This window comes from Podarcis erhardii, assembly GCF_964252035.2.
Source record: "Podarcis erhardii genome assembly, chromosome: 3".
Lineage (NCBI taxonomy): Eukaryota > Metazoa > Chordata > Lepidosauria > Squamata > Lacertidae > Podarcis > Podarcis erhardii.
Window position 1 is genome coordinate 121,185,121 of NC_138507.1, and position 24,773 is coordinate 121,209,893.

At 46.7% G+C, this 24,773-nt stretch overlaps 1 protein-coding gene and 1 long non-coding RNA gene across 3 annotated transcripts in view; one reads left to right on the top strand and one right to left on the bottom strand.

The window, feature by feature from the left end:
- LOC309337893 (uncharacterized protein) overlaps positions 1 to 21,929 on the top strand; it is a 68,684-nt gene extending 46,755 nt beyond the window's left edge. Inside the window, exons 6-7 of one of the 2 annotated variants that reach the window (XM_081854880.1) lie at positions 14,517 to 15,271; positions 21,301 to 21,929. In XM_081854880.1, the coding sequence (XP_081711006.1) occupies positions 14,517 to 15,271; positions 21,301 to 21,342 (797 nt within the window). In that variant the 3' untranslated portion in view covers positions 21,343 to 21,929. The remainder of the gene's footprint in view (positions 1 to 14,516; positions 15,272 to 21,300) is intronic. The other variant, XM_081854881.1, reaches the window with a different exon arrangement.
- LOC309338078 overlaps positions 1 to 24,773 on the bottom strand; it is a 102,117-nt gene that overhangs the window by 53,371 nt on the left and 23,973 nt on the right. The gene's annotated exons all lie outside the window — the stretch shown is intronic.

Below are 24,773 nucleotides of genomic sequence, written 5' to 3' on the forward strand. Positions count from 1 at the left end.
GCTGTGGAGTGGAATTCTGATATTTTAGGGACTGGCTGGGGGCGGGGGGGGGGGAGGGAACACTCTCCAGCAGAACACTTCCCATGAACTCCATGGAACAATTAATAATGGGGGGAAATAATAAGGGGTTGTATTTCGATGAGGATGGCATTGTGCAGACACTGTACAAAACTTGGAAGGCAGAGCAGGGCTGAGACCACAGTAAACTGCCATGTGGAAGTACAGCCATACCTTGGTTGTCAAACGCCTTGGTACTCATCCGTTTTGGCTCCCAATTCCGCAAACCCGGAAGTGAGTGTTCTGGTTTGCGAATGTTTTTCTGAGGCTTCCAATTGAGTGCAGAAAGCTCCTGGAGCCAATTGGAAGCCGTGTCTAGGTTTTTGAACGTTTTCAGAAGCTGAACGGACTTCCAGAACGGATTCTGTTCGACAACCAAGGTACAACTGTATCTTACACATTATTTGGAAGTGAGTCGGACTGATTTCATGGAATGGTGGCCTCAGCTACATCACTTCCCATTTCCCAGCCCTTTAAATGCCTCCCTGTACTGTTCTTGGGAGACAGGGGGCGGGCAGGTGTGGAGGACTCCCTGGTCCTGAATGGCTAACTGTGCCCCTGAAGGACAAGGTGAGCAGCCTGGGAGTCATTTTGGAAGCACAGGTCAATTTTGTGTCCAGGGCAGCTGTCTACCAGCTCCATCTGGTACACAGGCTGAGACCCTACCTGCCCGCAGACTGTCTCGCCAGAGTGGTGCATGCTCTGGTTGGACTACTGCAATGCGCTCTGTGTGGGGCTACCTTTGAAGGTGACCCGGAAACTACAACTAATCCAGAATGTGGCAGCTAGACTGGTGACTGGGAGCGGTCACCGAGACCACATAACACCGGTCCTGAAAGACCTACATTGGCTCCCAGTACATTTCCGAGCATAATTCAAAGTGTTGGTGCTGACCTTTAAAGCCCTAAACGGCCTCGGTCCAGTATACCTGAAGGAGCGTCTCCACCTCCATCGTTCTGCCCGGACACTGAGGTCCAGCTCCGAGGGCCTTCTGGCGGTTCCCTCACTACGAGAAGCCAAGTTACAGGGAACCAGACAGAGGGCCTTCTCGGTAGTGGTGCCTGCCCTATGGTGGAGTCTCCTTCTTTGGAGGTCTTTAAGCAGAGGCTTGACAACCATATGTCAGGAGTGCTCTGATGGTGTTTCCTGCTTGGCAGGGGGTTGGACTCGATGGCCCTTGTGGTCTCTTCCAACTCTATGATTATATGAATGCCCTCCCATCAGATGTCAAAGAGAAAAATAACTACCATACCGCCCGCCTCCTGTCCCCCCAAAACAGTACTTCTGTCTTGTCAGGATTCAATCTCAATCTGTTAGCCGCCATCCATCCTCCAACCGCCTCCAGGCACTCACACAGGACCTTCACCGCCTTCACTGATTCTGATTTGAAAGAGAGGTAGAGCTGGGTATCATCTGCATACTGATGGACACCCAGTCCAAACCCCCTGATGATCTCTCCCAGCGGCTGCATGTAGATGTTAAAAAGCATGGGGGAGAGGATGGAACCCTGTGGCTCTGGGGCGATGCTTAGGCAAGTGCACAGCCCCCCCCGCCCAAGTTAACAGCCCTTTTGTGCATGAATATGAGTGCTGTGGTGGGTTTCCCCCTCTTGGAGGGTCTCTCCGGCATAAGTCCCAAGATGCCTCTGCCTGCCGCGAGCGTAAGGCGATTGGAATCTATTTAACGTGGATTATCCGCCAGATGGAGATGGAGGTTTTAAGGGGACATCTGGGTGATTCCGGCTAGGCTGTGGCCAGGGGCGAGATGGCGGCAGCCTGCCCCAACCTGGTGCCCTCCACATGTTCTGGACAGTTGTGCTGGTGGGGGGCAGTGATGGGAGCCGTAGTCCCACACATCAGGAGGGCACCAGGTTGGGGAAGCCTGGGCTATGCATTGGGAGGAGATTTCCCTGGAACAGAAAAGGGGCTTTGCTTTCACCTCTCCACCCCCACTCCCAGCCCAGCTTTCAGACCTTTTTGATCTTTATCCCTGAGTTCACAGAGTGCAAAGAGAACAATCCCTTTAACTCTCCGCAGGCAGCCGTTTTTAATTCTCAGGGCAGAAAGCCTGAAGCACAGACCGCATTGTAGGTGGAGGGTGGCAGGGCAGAGATTCATTCGGATTTTGTTTCAGACACATCAGAGACCCTGTAGTGTGGTGGTTGTTGTTTAGTCGTGTCCGCCTCTTCGTGACCCCCTGGACCAGAGCACGCCAGGCACTCCTGTCTTCCACTGCCTGCCTCAGTTTGGTCAGGCTCATGTTTGTAGCTTCAAGAACACTGTCCCACCATCTCGTCCTCTGCCGTCCCCTTCTCCTTGTGCCCTCCATCTTTCCCAACATCAGGGTCTTTTCCAGGGAGTCTTCTCTTCTCCTGAGGTGGCCAAAGTCTTGGAGCCTCAGCTTCAGCATCTGTCCTTCCAGTGAGCACTCAGGGCTGATTTCCTTCAGAATGGAGAGGTTTGATCTTCTTGCAGTCCAGGGGACTCTCAAGAGTCTCCTCCAGCACCAGAATTCAAAGGCATCCATTCTTCGGCGATCAGCCTTCTTGATGGTCCAGCTCTCACTTCCATACATCACTACTGGGAAAACCATACTTTTAACTATATGGAACTTTGTCAGCAAGGTGATGTCTCTGCTTTTTAAGATGCTGTCTAGGTTTGTCATTGCTTTTCTCCCAAGAAGGTAGTGTGGTTAGCTGTACTCATAGAACGGTAGAGTTGGAAGGGACCCTGACAATCATCTAGTCTACGCATGTCCAACTCCAAAGAGACTGCGATCTACTCACAGTATAAAAAGACTGGCTGTGATCTTTAGGGGAGGGTTGGCCAAAGGCGATCACTAAACTTCATCCTGTGATCTACCTGGGATACTCTCGCGATCTACCGGTAGATCATGATCTACCTGTTGGACATGCCTGATTCTAGTCCATGGGTAGGCAAATTAAGGCCCGGGGGATGGATCCGGCCCAATCGCCTTCTCAATCCGGCCTGCGGACAGTCCAGGAATCAGCGTGTTTTTACATGAGTAGAATGTTTGCTTTTATTAAAAATGCATCTCTGGGTTATTTGTGGGGCATGGGAATTCATTCATTTCCCCCCAAAAAATATAGTCCGGCCCCCCACAAGGTCTGAGGGACAGTGGACCGGCCCCCTGCTGAAAATGTTTGCTTACCCCTAATCTATTTTTTTTTAATATTTATTAAAATTTCAATAAAAAAAGGTTACAAAATTGATGGGGGGAAAAAATACAAATTACAGAAAAAATAAAAACAATTAAAAGTAAATCCCTCTTTCTATATCTTAGAATTCATTTACTTATTTTCATGACTTCCTCACACCTCCCTTTTTTGTATTCGTTCAGATAGTTAATTCAGCAAATCTTTACCATCTTTGTTTTATCTTATTTCTTAATCGATTTTTACATATTCCTGTTTAACCTTATTACTAAAACCGCTTTGTTTCATTCCAACGTCATTTTAACATTCAATAATTTTAAAGTGTTTCTGTAAATAATCTTTAAACTTTTTCCAGTCTTCTTCCCCCGACTCTTCTCCCTGGTCTCGGATTCTGCCAGTCATTTCCTCCAGTTCCATGTACTCCATCACCTTCATCTGCCATTCTTCCAGGGTGGGTAAATCTTGTGTCTTCCAATACTTTGCGATAAGTACTGTATTCTTGCTGCTGACCCTTAATCTAGTCCAACCCAGTGGCCCATCTAGTCCAGCATCCTGTTCTCACAGGGGCCAATGAGGTGCCCGTGTGAAACCCGCAATCAGGATTCGAACCCAAGACCAACTCTCCCCTCCTGTAGTTTCCGACAACTGCTATTCAGAAGCATTGCTGCTTCCAGCTGTGGAGGCAGAGCTTTGCCATTGTGGCCAGTAGCCATCGTTAGCCCTCTCCTCCTCCATGAATTTGTCCAATCCTCTTTTAAAGCCATCCCGGCTGGTGGCCCGCACTGTCTCCTGTGGCAGTGAGTTCCACAGTTTAACTACGTGCTGCACGAATAAGGACTTTCTTTTATCTGTTCTGAATCTTCCAGTCTTCAACTTTGTTGGGTATCTATAAGTTCCAGTGTTATGGCAGAAGGAGGAAAAACTGTTCTCTCCCTTCTCTCTCCATGCCACACACAATTTTGCAAACTCGTCTCTCACTCGCCTTTTTCCTAAATAACAATGATGATGATGATGATGATGATGATGATGATGATTTATTCCTACCCCACCCATCTGGCTAGGTTTCCTCAGCCACTCTGGGCAGCTTTCAACAGAACATTAAAAACAGAATAAAACATCAAACTTTAAAAAACTCCTCTAAACAGGGCTGCCTTCAGATGTCTTCTAAATGTCAGATAGTTGTTTATCTCCTTGACATCTGATGGGAGGGTGTTCCACAGGGTGGGTGCCACTACCAAGAAGGCCCTTTGCCTGGTTCCCCGTAACTTCACTTCTCGCACTGAGGGAACTGCCTGAAGGCCCTCGGCGCTGGACCTCAGTGTCCAGGCTGAATGATGGGGGTGTGGAGACGCTCCTTCAGGTATACTAAATGTGCCTTTGGTCCACCTAAAAAGGTGAAGGGACCCCTGACCATTAGGTCCAGTCACAGACGACTCTGGGGTAGTGGCGATCATCTTGCTTTATTGGCTGAGGGAGCCGGCGTACAGCTTCCGGGTCATGTGGCCAGCATGACTAAGCCGCTTCTGGTGAACCAGAGCAGCGCATGGAAACGCCGTTTACCTTCCTGCCGGAGCGGTACCTATTTATCTACTTGCACTTTGACGTGCTTTCAAACTGCTAGGTTGGCAGGAGCAGGGACCGAGCAACAGGAACTCACCCTGTTGCGGGGATTCGAACCACCGACCTTCTGATCAGCAAGTCCTAGGCTCAGTGGTTTAACCCACAGCGCCACGTGCATTTATGTCAGGAGTGCTCTGATGGTGTTTCCTGCTTGGCAGGGGGTTGGACTCGATGGCCCTTGTGGTCTCTTCCAACTCTATGATTCTATGATTCTATGATCCACCTACCCCTGTATTTTCCACATTGTTTGGCCGCGGCTCTTACAGAGGTCTGGCCCAGCCTTGCCTGGACATGCTGGAGACTTGAACTCGGGACGTTCTGTGTGCGAAACACCCACCCTTTCGCCTACCCAGCTGCAGGAGCCTGACCCGGCTGTTCTGGTAGAAACAGTTAACGCTCCGCTCCAGCGCTGACCACATTTCTTCTTTTGCTTGCTGCTGCTTCCCCCAGAGAGGGGGGAATCTTCCAGCAGTAATTCAACACCAAACTGCTGTTGGCTGAGTGCAAGTCTGGAGCTGTGGGGGAAGACATATTCCAGCCAGAGGGATCACCCCCCCTGCACCGTGGACGAATCTCCTGAGCAGGCAGAGAGTGGGCAGGGGAGACTTCTTGGCTCCTGAGCCTGGGGGGTTCTGGGGGTGCCCTCCTGTGGGACGCAAGCATGGGACATGTTTGTATGCTTGTATGGCTCCCGGCACCCGGAGAGCCAAGCTTGAGGAGTCATTGCGGTTTGCTGGAGAGCAACTCTTTGCTGAGAAGGAGCCAGGGCATTTGGGGAGTTGAGAAGACAGCGCTGAGTTGTGGGCAGCCGGCCCTGGATAGAGCCGGGGCGTGTGTTGCTGTGCGTTAACATGGCCTCCCTGCCCTGGCTGCAGTGCGAAAACAAAAATTCGAGAGCACTGGACGCTTAACATTTTAACCCCGGGGAAGAGAACCACAAAACCCCTTTGCAAGGACGGTTGTGCCATTATTATTATTTTTTTGGGAAAGTTTTTATTGTTAAAATAATTCAGCATTAATACACACATATTGCGAATATACAAGCATACAAGCATACATTTCATACAATCCTTAAAAATATTCAGCCCCACAGATAATTCCTTTTCCCATCACCCTCCACCACCCCTCACCCCAACTTTGTGTTAGACTTCCAATCTACTCAATTGCAATTTCTTTCCACTTTTATTACTTTCTTTCACACACCTTTAACCTAATTTCATGCTTCTTTTTCTATTACACGTTGTTATCCATCTTATTTAGTATTTCAGTATTTAAAACGGAACTTGTTTATTCTAATAGGAGTTCTGATTTTTCAATAAGGTTTGGCAAGTATCCTTTAAACACCTTCCAATCCCTGTCTATCTTCTCTTTTGAGATCCTTCCAATTTCTCCCATTGTTTGTTAATTGCATTTGCAGAAGCATAAAATCAGAGTTGGAAGGGACCTCAGAGGTCATCCAGCCCAGCCCGCTGCAATGCACAAATCTCAACTATAACGTCAATGACAGATGACTATCCAACTTCTGTTTAAAGTCCACGGTTGTCTTGCTCAGGGTTTCCCAAACTTGGGTCTCCAGCTGTTTTTGGACTACAATTCCCATCATCCCTGACCACCGCTAGGGATGATGAGAGTTGTAGTCCAACAAATTCTGGAAACCCAAGTTTTGGGAAACTCTGGACTAGCTCTTACAGTGGAGAGTCCTGCTTGAAACAGTGACAGACTGCTGCCAGCCAGGGCAGGACGTACTAAGTTAGATGGAGCAATGGTCTCAGCAAAGACAGCTTCCTATGTTCCCAGGCCCAGTTTCACTGCTTTTGGAATTTGTGCAACGTTGAATCTCTACCTGAGGCGCTCCGAACCCACCTGCAATGTGCTCTTTGCAGGAGCAAAAGCAGGACAGAAGCAGAAACATTTCCTTCCCGGTGGTCTTACTGCTGGGAACCTGTCGCCGTTTGGGGGCTAAGGATTCACTGACATGTCCAGAAAATTCAGGCCACACAATCCTAGTTTGTTTTTAGCTCTGCCACAACAAACTCCGCGTTCCCCAGGAGATCAGACTTTTCGCGAAAAGGAAAGTGATAAGGCACTTGCTTTGACCCGAAGTCATGAAACTTGCCCACAAACAAACCAGAACGGGCGTGCGTTCAATAGCCAGGCAACTAATCTCCCTGCCAACGAATCAGGGTGAATGCTCAATAATTAAGCTGTTTGGCAGTGCCCTGTGGCAGAACAGTGGAGCCAGAACAACATGTGTTTGCGGAAGTCAGTGTAAGGCAGAAAAACCCCCTTCTCTGCATGGAAACCTCAGGGTCCTTGCTCCTTCCTTCCTTCCGTCCTAAACAGGACATCCCTGTTCTGTTTATGTTGTGAACAGGCTTGGTTAGGAGTCAGGCATCCCTTTTTGGTTCCTCTTTTAAAAAAGTATTATTAGGGATAGTATCAAATCAGTGCTAGTGAACGAGCCTCCAGTTAGATAGCAGGGGATTCCCTTCCCTTTTTCTGTGTGTAAAGGTAAAGGGACCCCTGACCATTAGGTCCAGTCATGACCGACTCTGGGGTTGCGGCGCTCATCTCACTTTATTGGCCGAGGGAGCCGGCCTACAGCTTCTGGGTCATGTGGCCAGCATGACTAAGCCGCTTCTGGTGAACCAGAGCAGCGCACGGAAACACTGTTTACCTTCCCGTCAGAGTGGTACCTATTCATCTACTTGCACTTTGAGGTGCTTTCGAACTGCTAGGTGGGCAGGAGCAGGGACCGAGCAATGGGAGCTCACCCCGTAGTGGGGATTAGAACAGCTGACCTTCTGATCGGCAAGTCCTAGGCTCTGTGGTTTAGCCCACAGCGCCACCCGTGTCCCAGTTTCTGCGTGTACCTGGGCCGTATTTAGAATTGATGAAGCCCTAAGCTCCTGAAGGTAATGGGGCCCTTGATATGTCCAGCTGTCCTTTGTAAACAACAAATTGTCGCTGCTTTTTGTGTTGAATATATGCTGCACGGTAATTTATGGACCTAATAGGTCCATATACAACACAAAACACTGTTGCTGTATGTAGGTTTTATTTTATTGTTTGTTTGTTTTTTGTTATATTTTGGAAATGTACATCCAGGTTTCTTTCCCTTTAGTTTTTTGGGGGGTCCCCAAGAGAGTGTGGTTCTCAGCTGTATAGCTTGTTTAGCTTATACATAAATCTGGCACTGGTGTGTTCATACACAAACACACCACAAGACTAGAGCCTACCCAGATATTTAGAAAGTTGATGCAAGTTTTCAGTTTCTTGCTGTTTTAACTCTTCGGAAGACTTACGTTACTGTTCCTAACTTTTCTTATTGGTTTTTTTTGTTTTATCTTCTTCGCAAACCGCTTTGAGGTTTTGTTTTTTTTAGCAGCCAAGTGGCGTATAAATCTTATGGAATAAATACAGTGGTGCCCCGCAAGACGAACGCCTCGCAAGATGGAAAACCCGCTAGACGAAAGGGTTTTCCGTTTTGGAGGCGCTTCGCAAAACGAATTTCTCTATGGGGTTGCTTCGCAAGACGAAAAAATCTTGCGAGTTCCCGCGGGTTTCCCCCCGCTTTTTTCGCCCTGTTCCTAAGCTGCTAAGCCGCTTAACAGCTGATCCGCTGATAAGCCGCTTCTCAGCTGATCGCTAAAAGCCGCTAGACCGCTAATAGCGCTAATCCGCTAAGCTGTCAATGGGCTTGTTTCGCAAGACGAAAAAACCGCTAGACGAAGAGAATCGCGGAACGGATTAATTTCGTCTTGCGAGGCACCACTGTAGAGCCAAACCATTTGAGCCCCACAGGGTTTCCATCTCTAGGAGCCTCCCTGGGCAGAGCATTCCACAGATGGGGGGCCACTGCAGAGAAGGCCCCGTTCTCGTGTTTCCACTTCCTGGACCTCGCACGGTGGAGGGACGCAAAGAAAGCCTGAGATGATGATTGCAGGGTCCAGGTCAATTCATGTGGTCGGTTCATTATTATGGCAATTAGTTGCATTTGCATCCCATCTTTTCCAAAGGAGCTCAAGGTGGCCCCACAACAACCCTGAAAGGTAGGCTGAGAGAGGCAGTGTCACCATCCCAAGGTCACCCAACGAGCTTCACCACCAAGCCAGGATTCGAACCCTGGCTTCCCAGGCCCCGCTCCAACACTGCAACCATGCCGCCACACTGGCACATGTGATGTGGGAGCCAGTTTTATGATCTGAAGCAGCCCCGGGGCTCTCTGAATCAGAGCAGCGTCAAGGGGAGGATGAAGAGGTCAACCCTTCCACCCGCCCCCACCTTGCAAAACTGGTGTTCGCTCCGTGGGGGGGTGGGGTAGGGTGGGGAGGGAAATGCAGGCACAGCCTCCCAAGCCTCTCTGGTCCAAGGCCAACCCACTAGACTGCGCTCGGTTATTTCATCTTCTGCAGAGCGAACCTGCCGGGTGAGTTCTCTCTGCCAGACCCAGCAATTGACAGCTTCTGCCGACAGTGTTGGAACCTGTTCCGTGGCTTTAAACGCTTAACCAAAGGAACAAACTTATTACAAGTGTTGGCGCTCGGCCAAACGATTGCCGAGGTGTTGGGGGGAACAGATTCGCTGCAAAAACAGGAGAGGAAAGGAAAGCCTGGATTCTGTTCACACACACACACACACACACACACACACACACGTGTGTGTTTGTGTGTGTCTTGTGAAGCGTGCAAATTCCCTGGCAGGGAAACAAACGGGTGGCTTGGCTTGAGCCTAGGTGGGGCCCTCCGTCGGAGATACCGTATTTTTTGCTCTATAAGATGCACCAGACCACAAGATGCACCTAGTTTTTGGAGGAGGAAAACAAGAAAAAAAATATTCTGAATCCCAGAAGCCAGAACAGCAAGAGGGATTGCTGCGCAGTGAAAGCAGCAATCCCTCTTGCTGTTCTGGCTTCTGGGATAGCTGCACAGCCTGCTGCTTTCACTCCATAAGATGCACACACATTTCCCCTTACTTTTTAGGAGGGAAAAAGTGAGTCTTATAGTGCAAAAAATACGGTACTTGCTGAACCAGTGTTTGCCTTGCAGAAAACCTGAACTGTAACCGCAGGATCAAAGGCTTTGGTGCTGTTTGTGGTGATGGGAAAGAGCCGTGTCAAGGCTCTGCAAAATGCCCCCCTGATCCTCTGTCCGCCCAGCTTTCCACTCTTACACCTGCAGGTCCACACCCTTCCTCTGTCCCTCACCTTTCCAACGCAGTGATCCTTGCAGCGTGATTTACCAGAGCACATCACTGCCTCCAATGCCTCCGTGCTCTTTCCCCCAAGCTCCTTCACGTGTCCGTGAGTGTTGTGCATGCACAACCAGTTTTATTGCAGAAAACTATTACCGATCTGAAAGGGGAGAGTCAGGTAAGGCTGGCAAATGTCCCCTGCCTGAAATCTTATAGAGCTTCTGCCAGCCCATGTGGACAATATTGAGCTAGATGGGCTCAACGGTGTGACTCAGTATAAGACAGCTTCCTATGTTCATGGAGATATAGAATATGGGGTGTTCTAAGGTGCACAGTGGGAATCAGGGATGCATAATAATAATAATAATAATAATAATAATAATAATAATAATAATGTATATCCTGCCCATCTGGCTGGGTTTCCCCAGCCACTCTGGGTGGCTTCCATCAAAATATTGTTGTTGCTGTTGTTTAGTCGTTTAGTCGTGTCTGACTCTTCGTGACCCCCTGGACCAGAGCACGCCAGGCACTCCTGTCTTCCACTGCCTCCCGCAGTTTGGTCAGACTCATGTTGGTCGCTTCGAGAACACTGTCCCACCATCTCGTCCTCTGTCGTCTCCTTCTCCTTGTGCCCTCAGTCTTTCCCAACATCAGGGTCTTTTCCAGGGAGTCTTCTCCTGTCACGAGGTGGCCAAAGTCTTGGAGCCTCAGCTTCAGGATCTGTCCTTCCAGTGAGCACTCAGGGCTGATTTCCTTCAGAATGGATCGGTTTGATCTTCCTGCAGTCCATGGGACTCTCCAGAGTCTCCTCCAGCACCACAATTCAAAAGCATCAATTCTTCGGCCATCAGCCTTCTTTATGGTCCAGCTCTCACTTCCATACATCACTACTGGGAAAACCATAGCTTTAACTATACTGGCCTTTGTGGGCAAGGTGATGTCTCTGCTTTTTAAGATGCTGTCTAGGTTTCTCATTGCTAGCAAAATATTAAAATACAATAATTCATCAAATATTAAAAGCTTCCCTAAACAGGGCTGCCTTCAGAAACATTAGTTCTTTCTTTACATTTTCTGCCTGAGTTGATCTTCAAACTTCTGTGCAAGTGAGGAACTGGAAACTGGTAAGTAACTTCAACATCATCCTTCAGGATTCACTTCCCCCCACCAAATTGCCACTTAAAATATATTTATTTGCTCAAGGCCTATGGTACCGAGGTGCAGTGGAGTTTTTTAGCCTTTAATTTCTTGAAGAGGCCTCTTACCTGTCCAACGGGGGGTTGCAAGTGGGTGGGTGTGAATCTGTCAAGTTAAGTTCCTCTCCATTTCTCACTTTTCCAACCTTAAACTCGGTTCTCTACAGTTTCACATCACTTGTGCATTTCCATTCTTGTTAAAAAGTCCATGTGAAAATTCATCGGTATTTTAGTGCAAACCTCTCCTCATATACAGTACATCATTGTGTGCAAATTCGCCTCTTTTTTTTTTTTTTGCAAAACATTCCCCCGTAAAACAATGTATTTTTTGCTTGTTCTTTTCACCAATACATGCATTTTTTTTCATGCATGCTTTGCCATGGTTTTGTACCCATTAATATATTGCAAAATTCGGAGAAGCCTGCTCTTCGGTTGGAGTATTGATCTGGAAAGTGCAGATGAGGTAGATTTGCCTTTAAATGCGAACCGAGACAAATTTCTTCCCATCCCTAGTTACAACCGCATAACCACAAGACCTTCAAATCCAATAAAACGATTTATAAGCAAACCAAAGAATTTACCATCAGACAAGGCTGGCCCCAACGGGGAGGGGAGGGGAATCACACAATTTTTAACTGTCCAAAAGCCAGTGCATCTTCAGCAAAGAATGGAAACTGTATAATGAGGATGGCTGATGCAACTCTATGGAGAGGAAGTTCCACATTTTGGAAGCTGCTACGGTTTAAATAGTTTTAACAGTCCGAGCCTGCTGCATTGTGCTTGCCGTCTTAAGGCTGACCTCATTTATTTATGTGTTGTTATTAGCCTTGGGAGCCTCCTTGAAGAGGGGTAGGATACCATAATAATAATATTCATGACAATAACAACAATTAATAATAACATCTCCTCCCTCGGCGTATCCTTCAATATTTGGGTTTCTGGAATCTTTTTTTTAAAAGTTTTTTTAATCAACAATTTCAACATATCAAAACATATCATATTCATTATTTCCTTCCCTTGGCTCCTCTCTCTGATTTTTCAACACATATATTTCTCTGCATACTGTGAAATTTCATAAATCCTTATATTATCTATCTGCTGTGTTGACAATCAATAAATTTATGTATGTTTATTCAAAGCCTGCCAAGGAGTCAAATTCATTTTGTTGTCATTTTAAGTGTCCTTATCTCGCAGTTTATATGTTAGTTTAGCCAGTTCTGCATAGTTCATCAGTTTCTCTTGCCACTGTTCTTTTGTCGGGGTTTCATCATTCTTCCATCCTTGTGCTATCAAGACTCTTGCCGCTGTTGTTGCTGTTGTTTAGTCGTTTAGTCGTGTCCGTCTCTTCATGGCCCCCTGGACCAGAGCACGCCAGGCACTCCTGTCTTCCACTGCCTCCCGCAGTTTGGTCAAACTCATGCTGGTAGCTTCGAGAACACTGTCCCACCATCTCGTCCTCCGTTGTCCCCTTCTCCTTCTGCCCGCCATCTTTCCCAACATCAGGGTCTTTTCCAGGGAGTCTTCTCTTCTCATGAGGTGGCCAAAGTCTTGGAGCCTCAGCTTCAGGATCTGCCCTTCCAGTGAGCACTCAGGGCTGATTTCCTTCAGAATGGAGAGGTTTGATCTTCTTGCAGTCCATGGGACTCTCAAGCGTCTCCTCCAGCACCAGAATTCAAAAGCATCAATTCTTCAGCGATCAGCCTTCTTTATGGTCCAGCTCTCACTTCCATACATCACTACTGGGAAAACCATAGCTTTAACTATACGGACCTTTGTTGGCAAGGTGATGTCTCTGCTTTTTAAGATGCTGTTTAGGTTTGTCATTGCTTTTCTCCCAAGAAGCAGGCATCTTTTAATTTCGTGGCCGCTGTCACCATCTGCAGTGATCAGGGAGCCCAAGAAAGCAAAATCTCTCACTGCCTCCATTTCTTCCCCTTCTATTTGCCAGGAGGTGATGGGCGCTGTTGTAGCATACATGAATAAATTCTTTATTTTCCTTGGCGGGCCTTGTCCTACAATCCCTAACAGAAATGCTTCTGGTTTTTTTTAACAAATGTCATTTTAAACATTTTCCTCGATTCATTATATATCATTTCCCATTTTTAAAAAAATTGGGTTCCTGGAATCAGTGGCGGAGCAACATGCTGCAGCTCCCAGAGGGGAGAACAGGTGGGGGTGTGGCTGGCACGCATCCCGGGGGTGTGGTGTGTCGCCCAGGGGGTGTGGTGTGTGGCACAGCACGCAGCACGCATCCCGGGAGGCAGCCATGATGACACCCTTTCCCCAAATGGCACCCAGTGCGTTGTGCTCACCCGCCCGCCCTCCGAACACCAGTGCCTGGAATGTGCACCAGTAAATGACTGTGGCCTGATGCAAATATTTGGGCTTAAATTTCCAGTTTGCCATGATCCCTACTGCATTATCTTTCTTGCTGTGAGCTTATTATTTAAGGGAGCAATTGTTGATGATGTGCATTTATTTTTTAAAAACGAGTTATATTCTCCCCCCCCCAAAAAAAAGCACTCATAGCAACATGTAATTAAAATGCATATCATTCCCATTTCTAAAGAAAATAGAAGTATTTAATGACTATTTAGTTAAATTAATTGGGAAAAGCTTGCAATCACTAGGCTTAGGACTTAAATAAGTAATGTGATGAATTATCATGTTCAGTGCGGAATTGGGAAGAAAAAGAGATGTTAAGTGATTAAGTTAAGATGAGAAGGACTTTGATTTGGAAAACCGTTAAAATGATATGCATTGAAATTCAACTAGGAAGTCACTTAACAATGTTAAGAAGATTAGTTTTAATAAGGTTATGATTTCCATTTGTCTGTTTATTTGTTAGTGTGAAAACCAATAATTTTTTTGGGGGGGAAAAGAAAATAGAATACAAGTGTGGAGCAAGTCCCTGCAGGATCAGATACATCAGATATCCACGGACCTCCTCAATATAAAAAAAAAATTAGCGATAACAAATGGGCTCCTCTTGACCCTAGTGGACAATTCCAAACAACATGAAAGAGCATCAGACCACAAAATGAACAATTCATCTGCTATAAATCACACATTACATACCAACAAATCACGGGGGGGGGGGGGGATCAGAGCCCAAGAAGATGAAATGCAAAAACATTAAAAATTTAAGGATGTCCAGGATAATTCACCACACCTGTAAGAAGCAGTGGCAGAAACTTTTTAATCTGTTATCCTCTCCTGCCACAACTGGAACAAACAAAGCCAGCTGACGATGTATTAATGCATCTCATTATCTGCAGGTAGTTCTTTGGCCAGTCATCAGGCGGAGAGGCAAACGAACGGTTTCACTGCAGACTTCGAGTGCAGAAACGCCAGCTGCCCAAAAGAAATGCGGGCGGTTAGCCCAAACCACCAAACTCTGGAGAAGGCCGGAAAGTCGGATCCGCACCACCTGGGAGTCTCAGGGCCATCAGGAGCATCGTGCGCGAAAACAGCTTCCCCGAGCTCGTTGCAGTTCAGGAAACTCCCAATGACCCCGAAGGAGGCCCGTGTATCTGAAACAGAGCCCCTGAATGGGAGCATCGACAACCAAGTTTACGAAAGCATCGAGGAAGGAGCAAGGGCATTATATACCAGGGACCGGTTGGAAAGAAGGCAGGGCTATGGCTCGCCAATCATTAGCAGCGCAGGTTGTGGTGCAACCCCAGGGGACCCGCTTGCAGGATCCGCCGAATCACGCAGGAGGGACACAAGGACTATAGGGTCCAGTGGGGTGCCAGTGCAGCCACCTATAGCCTTGCAGGGCAGCGAGTCCCTGGGCCAGGAGCTGGGACCGCCACCCGAGGGAGCGGCCCCCATCCAGACCAGCTATGACATGGAGAAAAGGCTGAGCGCTATGTATGCCAAAGTGTGCAAGAAGCCCAGGCCAGCGCAGGAGTGGCAGCCAGCAAACCACCGCAAGGCCCCCGAACAGGAAGAGGAGGAACCTCCCCCCATCCCAGAGAAGCACTTTGAGAACATCTACGAGACCTTGAGCCTCGATGCTGAGGTGCAGGTAGGCTGCCTGGTGGGATCAGACCCTGTTACACCCAAGGGGGAGCCTTCAAGGGTCTCTTGCATGTGTGTATAGGTCATCGCAGGTAATAAGGCCACACACGTCAGCCATAGGTCATATCGAATGTATGTAATCATCATCATCATCATCATCATCATCATCATCATCATCATCATAATACGCCGCCCATCATTAGCCCTCTCCTCCTCCATGAATTTGTCCAATCCTCTTTTAAAGCCATCCCGGCTGGTGGCCTGCACTGTTCCCTGTGGCAGTGAGTTCCACAGTTTACCTACGTGCTGCGTGAATAAGGACTTTCTTTTATCTGCCCTGAATCTTCCAGCCTTCAACTTTGTTGGGTATCTAAGAGTTCCAGTGTTATGGCGGAAGGAGAAAAACTGTTCTCTCTTCTCTCTCCATGCCACACACAATTTTGCCAACTCGCCTCTCACTCGCCTTTTTGATGATGATGATGATGATGATGATGATTTATTTCTACCCCACCCATCTGGCTAGGTTTCCTCAGCCACTCTGGGCGGCCCCCAACAGAATATTAAAAACACAATAAAACATCAAACATTAAAAAGTTCCCTAAACAGGGCTGCCTTCAGATGTCTTCTAAAAGCCAGGCACCGTATTTTTCGCTCCATAAGACGCACCTGACCACAAGACACACCTAGTTTTTAGAGGAGGAAAGGGGGAAAGCCCCATTTTTGGGGGGATCAGCTCACAGTTGTGCAGCTTCTTTTGCAAAGGGGGAAAGCCCCAGTTTTTTGAGGATCAGCTCAAAGTTGTGGAGCTTACTTTGCAAAGGGAAAAAATCCTGTTTTTATGGGGTTCAACTCACATTTCTGCAGCATCTTTAGGGAAGAAAAGGGAGCCGTTTCTACAGTTTCCAGACAGATAATCTAATCAGCCAGTCACATGTCGCTGGGGAAACAAACAGCCTCCGTCTGCAGAACATTCAACAATGGAGGCCTGGGCAAGGGGCCGGAAAGGGAGCCAGAGACCGACCACACATTCGCTCCATAAGACGCACAGACATTTCCCCTTACCTTTTAGGAGGGAAAAAGTGTGTCTTATGGAGCGAAAAATATGGTAGTTGTTTATTTCCTTGACATGTGATGGGAGGGTGTTCCACAGGGCGGGCGCCACCACCGAGAAGACCCTCTGCAGTGTATTTGTTCCGCTGGCGTTATATTATGTTTTCTTTTTATTTATATGCCGCCTTTCGGCCAAAAAGGAGACCTCAAGGCAAGTCACAAGCAATACAGGCACCAATGCAAAAATGATAAGATAAAAACCAAACGAAATCTTCGCGTTTTGAAAGTATTCGAATACATCCATTGGAAGATCCATGCTGATGTTTAAGAATGTTGCCCTAAAATGTCATTTTTTAAAATTATTATTTAGTTTTTTATTTGTGGTGTTCTTAGGATGGTAAGAAACCACTTGGAGACTGCATATGTGTCAGGCTTCAGGGACTCTGATCCCTCTCACAGTGTCAGCCAAGAAGTAGATAAACAAGAAGAGTTCTTACCAAATAATAATAATAATAATAATAATAATAATAATAATAATTTATTATTTATATCCCACCCATCTGGCTGGACTTCTCCAGTACTTTATTCCATATTCACAGAGAGAGACGAAGGAATGCCGTCTCTCGGATAATGGCACCCTCTCTGTCTCTCCTATTCTACGTCATCCCTGAGCTAGCCGATCTGTGCCTTCTGCCTCTGAGCTTTCTGTTCTCCTACTTTCAATGCCCGCCGGGTTCTGGGAGAAGGGGGGTCCAGATTGCTTTCCAAAGACACTGAGTCTGCCAGCTTCTTCTTCCTCCTGCCCCTCTCCCAAAATTTCCCAGCTTTTCCCCTCTGAGCTATGACCTTCTGCAAACCACTGTTCTAAATCTATACCGTCTCCCTTCCTCAGTCCAGTCCCTGACAATATGAAGGAATATACAGATCACCCAAATAAATAAAACAAATAAGGAGGGCGCTTGTCGTGGGATAATGCCCCTGAACTCATTTCAGCCTCTGATTTGATTGATACTCTTTGTGTGATTCAGAGGCTGAGAAAAACTTGCCACCTTCCGCTGCAGTGAAGGAGCTCCTGAGTCATCTCTCTTTCATCTTGGAATTAAATGATTACGGAAACAGTATCTGGATTGTTATCACTGCAGGGCAGAGCTCACGGATTCATAGAGAACAGCTAATAATAGGTAGTATTACTTATTTGGTGATTTTTTTTTTTTAATGCCCTGCCCTTTTTCTTTATCAAATGAACATAGATTAAAAGTGGCTTAGGGAAAATAGTGAACGATTTCTAACACAATTATGAAAAACCCCAAAACAAGTTATAACAAGTTAGGATAAAAACCGTTTTGGCAGCTGAAAAGATTTCTGTTCCTATGGGCAGCTTCCCCCAGGCACCCAAGCTGAATCCTCCACCGCTGACCAAGAGTAGTAATAATATAATAATAATATTTTATTATTTATACCCCGCCCATCTGGCCGAGTTTCCCCAGCCACTCTGGGTGGCTCCCAATCAAGTGTTAAAAACAATCCAGCATTAAATATTAAAATCTTCCCTAAACAGGGCTGCCTTCAGATGTCTTTTAAAAAGAAGATAGATGCTTATTTCCTTCACATCTAAAGGGAGGGCGTTCCACAGGGAAGGCCCTCTGCCTGGTTCCCTGTAACCTCACTTCTCGCAGTGAGGGAACTGCCAGAAGGCCCTCGGGCACTGGACCTCAGTGTCCGGGCAGAATGATGGGGGTGGAGATGCTCCAGGTATACAGGACTGAGGCCATTTAGGGCTTTAAAGGCCAGCACCAACACTTTGAATTGTGCTTGGAAACTTACTGGGAGCCAGTGTAGGTCTTTCAAGACCGGTGTTATGTGGTCTTGGCGGCCGCTCCCAGTCACCAGTGTAGCTGCCGCATTCTGGATTAATTGCAGTTTCTGGGTCACCTTCAAAGGTAGTGTGCAATCCACACCAACATCTTAAAAAGCAGAGACATCACCTTGCCAACAAAGGTCCGTATAGTAAAAGCCATGGTTTTCCCAGTAGTGATGTATGGAAGTGAGAGCTGGACCATAAAGAAGGCTGATCGCCGAAGAATTGATGCTTTTGAATTATGGTGCTGGAGGAGACTCTTGAGAGTCCCATGGACTACAAGAAGATCAGACCTCTCCATTCTGAAGGAAATCAGCCCTGAGTGCTCACTGGAAGGACAGATCCTGAAGCTGAGGCTCTAAGACTTTGGCCACCTCAGGAGAAGAGAAGACTCCCTGGAAAAGACCCTGATGTTGGGAAAGATGGAGGGCACAAGAAGAAGGGGACGACAGAGGATGAGATGGTGGGACAGTGTTCTCGATGCTACCAGCATGAGTTTGACCAAACTGCGGGAGGCAGTGGAAGACAGGAGTGCCTGGCGTGCTCTGGTCCAGGGGGTCACAAAGAGTCGGACACGACTAAACGACTAAACAACAACAACAACAATCCACACTAGATCTCATCTTGCTTGTGCTGGTACCACTCCTCCCAGGGCACACATAGCATGGGGTGTGAAATATACTCGGAGTCGAGAGTGGATTTCATGCTCTTTATTCAGCTCACAGTGGTGAGGAGGAATGGAAGTTCCCCCAGAATGTCTGCTTTATATACATTATTTACACAACGGGCCCCTTGTGATTGGCTAATTCTGGGATTCACCTGTAGGCCAATCAGGTTGCAGATTCACTTCTATCTGGAGCTGGATTGGGTGGCTCCTGTGGACCAATCAGACTGCTGCATTCTGGGTCCTATTCAACTCAGTACATAACAGGGTGCAACCCTGTATCACCTCCGTTGATAATGCCATGCCATGTCACATGACACTGCAAACAAAAATGGGGGTGTAAGTTTGATGTTCATGAGGAGGGATGCAGGAGAAAGTTCGTACGGTTTGTATCTCAATGAGAACAGACCAAATTTGCACTTCCTGAAACAATACGCAGGCGATACATTTGGACAACTCATAAGATATCATAGAGTAGTAGAGTTCTAAGGGGTCCCCAGGTTCATCTAGTCCAACCCCCTGCAATTCAGGAATCTCAGCCAAATATTATAACCAAATTTTGCATGGTGGTTCCTTAGACCAGGGAGAAGATTCCCTCTGGGTTTGGATACAACTGAGCACCATTTTGAATCAATACGTTAGACTGAACTTTACAGAACTGCATTGGTTTTAGCAAAATGTAAAATACTGGAAATGTAAGGTATCGGTCCAATATACCTGAAGGAGCGTCTCCACCCCCATCGTATTGCCCAGACACTGAGGTCCAGTGCCGAGGGCCTTCTGGCGGTTCCCTCGCTGCAAGAGGGCCTTCTCGGTGGTGGCACCTGCCCTGTGGAACGCCCTCCCACCAGATGTCAAAGAGAACAACAACTACCAAACTTTTAGAAGACATCTGAAGGCAGCCCTGCTTAGGGAAGCTTTTAATGTTTAATAGACTATTGTATTTTAATATTCTGTTGGGAGCCACCCAGATGGGCGGGGTATTATTAATAATAATAATAATAATAATAATAATAATAATAATATCGGCAGGTTATTATTATTATTATTATTATTATTATTATTATTATTATTATATCAGCAGCAAATGTTTTCATTATCATTCCTGAGATCAAATGTCAGGTTTTCCAGAAAGGCTGAACATTTCAAAACTACATGGATTTCAACCACATGGATTTCAAAAATATACTCATTTGGGGAGGGGCAGTTCTTAGAATTCCTGAGCAATGCTGGCCACTCTCCACTACTATTTTGATCATCATTAATGTCGTTATTAACTACCTGCCCGTCACCCTAAGGTCCCAGGGTATGTTACAGCATTAAAATGCAGCATTAAAAACAGTTTCAAACCACTTACAAACGTAAAAAGAAGGCGGATCCTAAAAACATACACTTCAAGTGTCAAAAGAGGAACGTCTCCATCATAAGCTGCATAAGGAAGGTGCTAGACACAACTTCCGCAGTTTGGGGCCACCACAGAAAAGGCCCTGTGCCGGGAGGCACCGCTCTGAGCCTCTGAAGAATTACTAAGAGGGCGCCATCTCAGCAGGCAAAAAGGGTCTGTAGGGGAAAGGTGGTCTTTCAGATATGTGCATGTTCATTTGGAAGGAATGACATACCGTATTTTTCGCTCCATAAGACGCACTTTTTTCTTCCTAAAAAGTAAGGGGAAATGTCTGTGCATCTTATGGAGCGAATGTGTGGTCCCTGGAGCCGAATTGCCCAGGGGCAAAAAGCAGATCGTGCTCTCTTTTTTTGAAAGAGGGAAGGGAGTGTTGAAAGGAAGCCGCTGATCATTTGCCGATGGGGAGAGAGATAAGGGATGCTAGCAATAAAGGAGGCTGCCTGGGAGGGGGGAGGTAAAGACAGCAAACTTGCAAGGAGAGGAGACAGGAAGACTAAAGCAATGAGGAGAGAAATTAGAAGAAAAGGAGGAACAAAAAACTGCTCCAGCTAAGGAAAAGACACTAAGGCAAACAAGAGGGAAGGGGGTGTTGAAAGGAAGCAACTGATCGGCAAGCGATCGGGAGGCAGATAAGGGACGCTAGCGATAAAGGAGGCTGCCTGGAAGGGGGGAGGTTAAAGCCCATGGATCCTCAGGATTTTTGCATTGGGTCACCCAAAATTCACCATCAGATCACATAGCATGTCCATGGCTACAGCCTGCACCAAAAAAATCATGCACCCGCTGTTTCATGGGGCCGCAATGGTGCAAAATCGTGGTTACAAAGCATGGATCCACATGGATCCTCAGGATTTTTGCCTTGGGCTACCCCAAACTCACTGTCAAATCACATGTCTGTGGCCACAGCATGAACCACAAAAATCATATATCCACTGTTTCGTTCAGAATATTTTTTTTTTCTTGTTTTCCTCCTCTAAAAACTAGGTGTGTCTTATGGAGCAAAAAATATGGTTAACCCTCAGGCTTTGCTTTCCTCGTTCCCCTTCTTTCTTTCCACAGGGAGGTGAGACGCCGGGTGCCATTGTGCCAGCGGAGGTATGAACCAGGGTTGCGGTGATGGAAGAGCAGAGGCAAGACTCTGGAAAAGACTGGAGACACACATGCCCCCCAGAGCTTTCAAGGCTCCTTCCAGGCCCCTTGGACAGAGGGCAGACGGAAAGGCTTTTAGGACCCAGAAAGCATTTCAGGAGTTGAGTTCTCCTCTGCCCCAGTAGACATTTTCCACGGGACCTGGCGGGTGGAGGGCTTTGGATGGTGGTGGTGTTCTGTCGTAGGGTGTGGGGGTTGTGGTGGTCCGTGGGTCTTCCAAGAGTCGCACAGGAGCTTGTTGTCACGTGGAACAACAGACTCGGGCTCAAAACAAGCACAACCACACCCTTGTTATTTATACCCCGCATTTTCCACAAGCGCATTGGTGATTGCAATTGTTTATAATAAAACTTTTTAATATCGCTGGAGCACAACACTAAATATAATAATAATGCAATGATCAAAAGTTAATCCTACATTTATTTATTATTTATTTCATAAAATTTATGCACCGCCTGATTGTAAAAACAAGCAAACAAAAAAACCCCTCAAAGCAGTTTACAAAGAGAATAAACCAATAAAATTATCAGCTGGAAACCGCAGAAGCAACTCTTTTTAAAAATAAAGTTTTAAGCAGGGGCTTTCCATTCCCAGACTTTTGTGTTAAGCTGCATGAAGAAGTGCTAAGCGAGTTGTTGTGCCTACTTGGCAAAAGGTATGTCCGTTCCAGTCTTGGCCGCGAACTCCCTGGATGGTCTCAGGGAATTTGCTTTCCCAGCCTCAGTTCTCATCTGCAAAATGGGCACAACAGAAGCCTGCTGCGTGGAGCTTTCCTGAGGATGTGTGAACCAACATGTGGTGGCTTGAATTCAAAGGGGCTTTTGCGCAAGGACTCCCCAGTCCATGATGCCCCAGTTTCTTTAAAATATATATATATAAATAAATACCACATTTGCAAATATTTGGTAAGTTATTCACTGGTAATCTTTTTGAGCTGCCTGAAGCTTGTGCATTGAGATGAGAGGTGTGTTACTACTCTTTAACATTTTGGATTGCAAACTTGTCGTTTAGTCATTTTTAAAAAAAATGATTATTCATGCTGTTTTCAGCAGCCAGACGCACTCTAGGAAGAAAATACGAATGCATAGGCACCCAACGCGTGACCCTGCCCCCAAGACGGGAATATCAATGAGGCCATTGTCTTCTGCCCCAGTTCCCTTCTCCCCTCCACCCCAAAGACTTTCCCTCAGCGCTGCTCTATCTGCCTTGTAAAACGACAAAGGGACGTTATGTTGAGGCACTGCTGGAGCTGGAAACAATGGCAGGCCATTCAGAATTCGGGATCTGGGGCAGCCCAGATGTTGTGGTCCTTGCTTGGCAGAGAGTACTGGCAGTTCCTGAGCATGGAATGTAAGAACATAAGAAAAAGCTGATGGATCAGCCCTGGTCAGCATGAGAGTCGTGGTCCAGAATATCTGGATGGAGAAGACAGTTTTATTGTGACTTGCAAATGCAGCTGTGGTGTCTGGATATTGCCTGGAATAAGAGGCGCCTTTGCTCACAGTTCGGCAGCTGCTCATAAAATTGTAGAGTTGGAAGAGACCCTGTGGGATCATCCAATCCAACCCCCTGCAATGCAGAAATATGCAGCGGTCTCATACGGGGATCGAACCTGCAACCTTGGCATTATCAGGACCTCTTCTTTGGCGATCACTCGTAGCCAAATAAGATTGTGTTCCATAAACACGGTTTTAACAATGAGTCCGTAAGTGACTGTGGAGACCGGTTCTGGACCCACACGTCCTTCCACAGTGGGGACATTGGTATCCGGGCGGGAGTTGATCACGGTGTGGATATGCCAAGCGTGCCTTCCTCTTAGCACGTCTCTCCCTTGCATCCTGAGTTCGAGTGTCTTCAAAGCCCATGACACCTTTGGTAAAGGCTGTTCTCCAACTGGAGCGCTCACAGGCCAGTGTTTCCCAGTTGTCAGTGTTTATACTACATTTTTAAAGATTTGCCTTGAGAGCATCTTTAAACCTCTTTTGTTGGCCACCAGCATTGTGCTTTCCATTTTTAAATTCGGAAGAGAGTAGTTGCTTTGGAAGACGATCATCAGGCATCTGCACAACATGACGAGTCCAACGAAGTTGGTGTTGAAGAATCATTGCTTCAACACTGGTGATCTTTGGTTCTTCCTGTACACTGATATTAGTTCGCCTAATATCAGGCAAACTATCAGGATCACATTCTAATCAACAAAGAGAGACATTCAGAGCTTTGCCATCCTGCCTAGTAGCCATCGCTAGCCCTCTCCTCCTCCATGAATTTGTCTAATCCTCTTTTAAAGCCAACCAAGCTGGTGGCTGTCACCAGGGGAGTAGGAAAGGGGGGAGGTCCGCCCAAAGTGCCATCATGGAGGGGGGTGACAAATTATCAAGGAACTATTACTGCCCTAAGGGACGTGGGTGGCGCTGTGGGTTAAACCACAGAGCCTAGGACTTGCTGATCAGAAGGTCGGCAGTTCGAATCCCCGTGACGGGGTGAGCTCCTGTTGCTCGGTCCCTGCTCCTGCCAACCTAGCAGTTCGAAAGCATGTCAAAGTGCAAGTAGATAAATAGGTACCGCTCCGGCGGGAAGGTAAACAGCATTTCTGTGCGCTGCTCTGGTTCGCCAGAAGCGGCTTAGTCCTGCTGGCCACATGACCCGGAAGCTGTACGCCGGCTCCCTCGGCCAGTAGAGCGAGATGAGCGCCGCAACCCCAGAGTCAGCCACGACTGGACCTAATGGTCAGGGGTCCCTTTACCCTTTACCTTTATTACTGCTCTACTAGGGTGGTTCATAAAAATCATTAAAAAAGAAAATGCCTTCTCCAAAGGTCCTACCTTACTACACTAGGGATTATATAGCTACATATGAAATTCCATGCGCATCAGTTAATATCTTGACCCTCCTCCACGAAAATAGCTGTTTACTTGGCCGTTTTCCTATGTCATGAAGGCTGAAATTTCAACAACGTCCGTGCCTTTGCTAGACTCTTTTCGGGCACCTGCTAAAAGCATTCTTCTTTAGGCAAGCATACCTAGATGCTTAGGACATTGAAGTAATTTTAATCTTAATATTGTAGCTTTTGTATGTTTTAAAGCAGGATTGTTATTTTTTCTTGATTTCGCTGCTTTGGTGTGTGTTTTTCTGTGTTTTTTTGGTAAACCACTTTGCAGGTTTTTTTAAAAATAAATTTTATTAAATAAATAAACAACAAATATAAATAAAATAACACAACCCACCCTGTAGATTTAAGTATCTATCCATAGTCGCCTACTTGTTATCAGGTGCTCAGGATACACATTCCTTTGTAAGAAAATATAAAATAACGTAACACCATTTTTGCAGGCAAATAATAATAATAATAATAATAAATTGGGGGGGGTGACAAGAAATGTTCC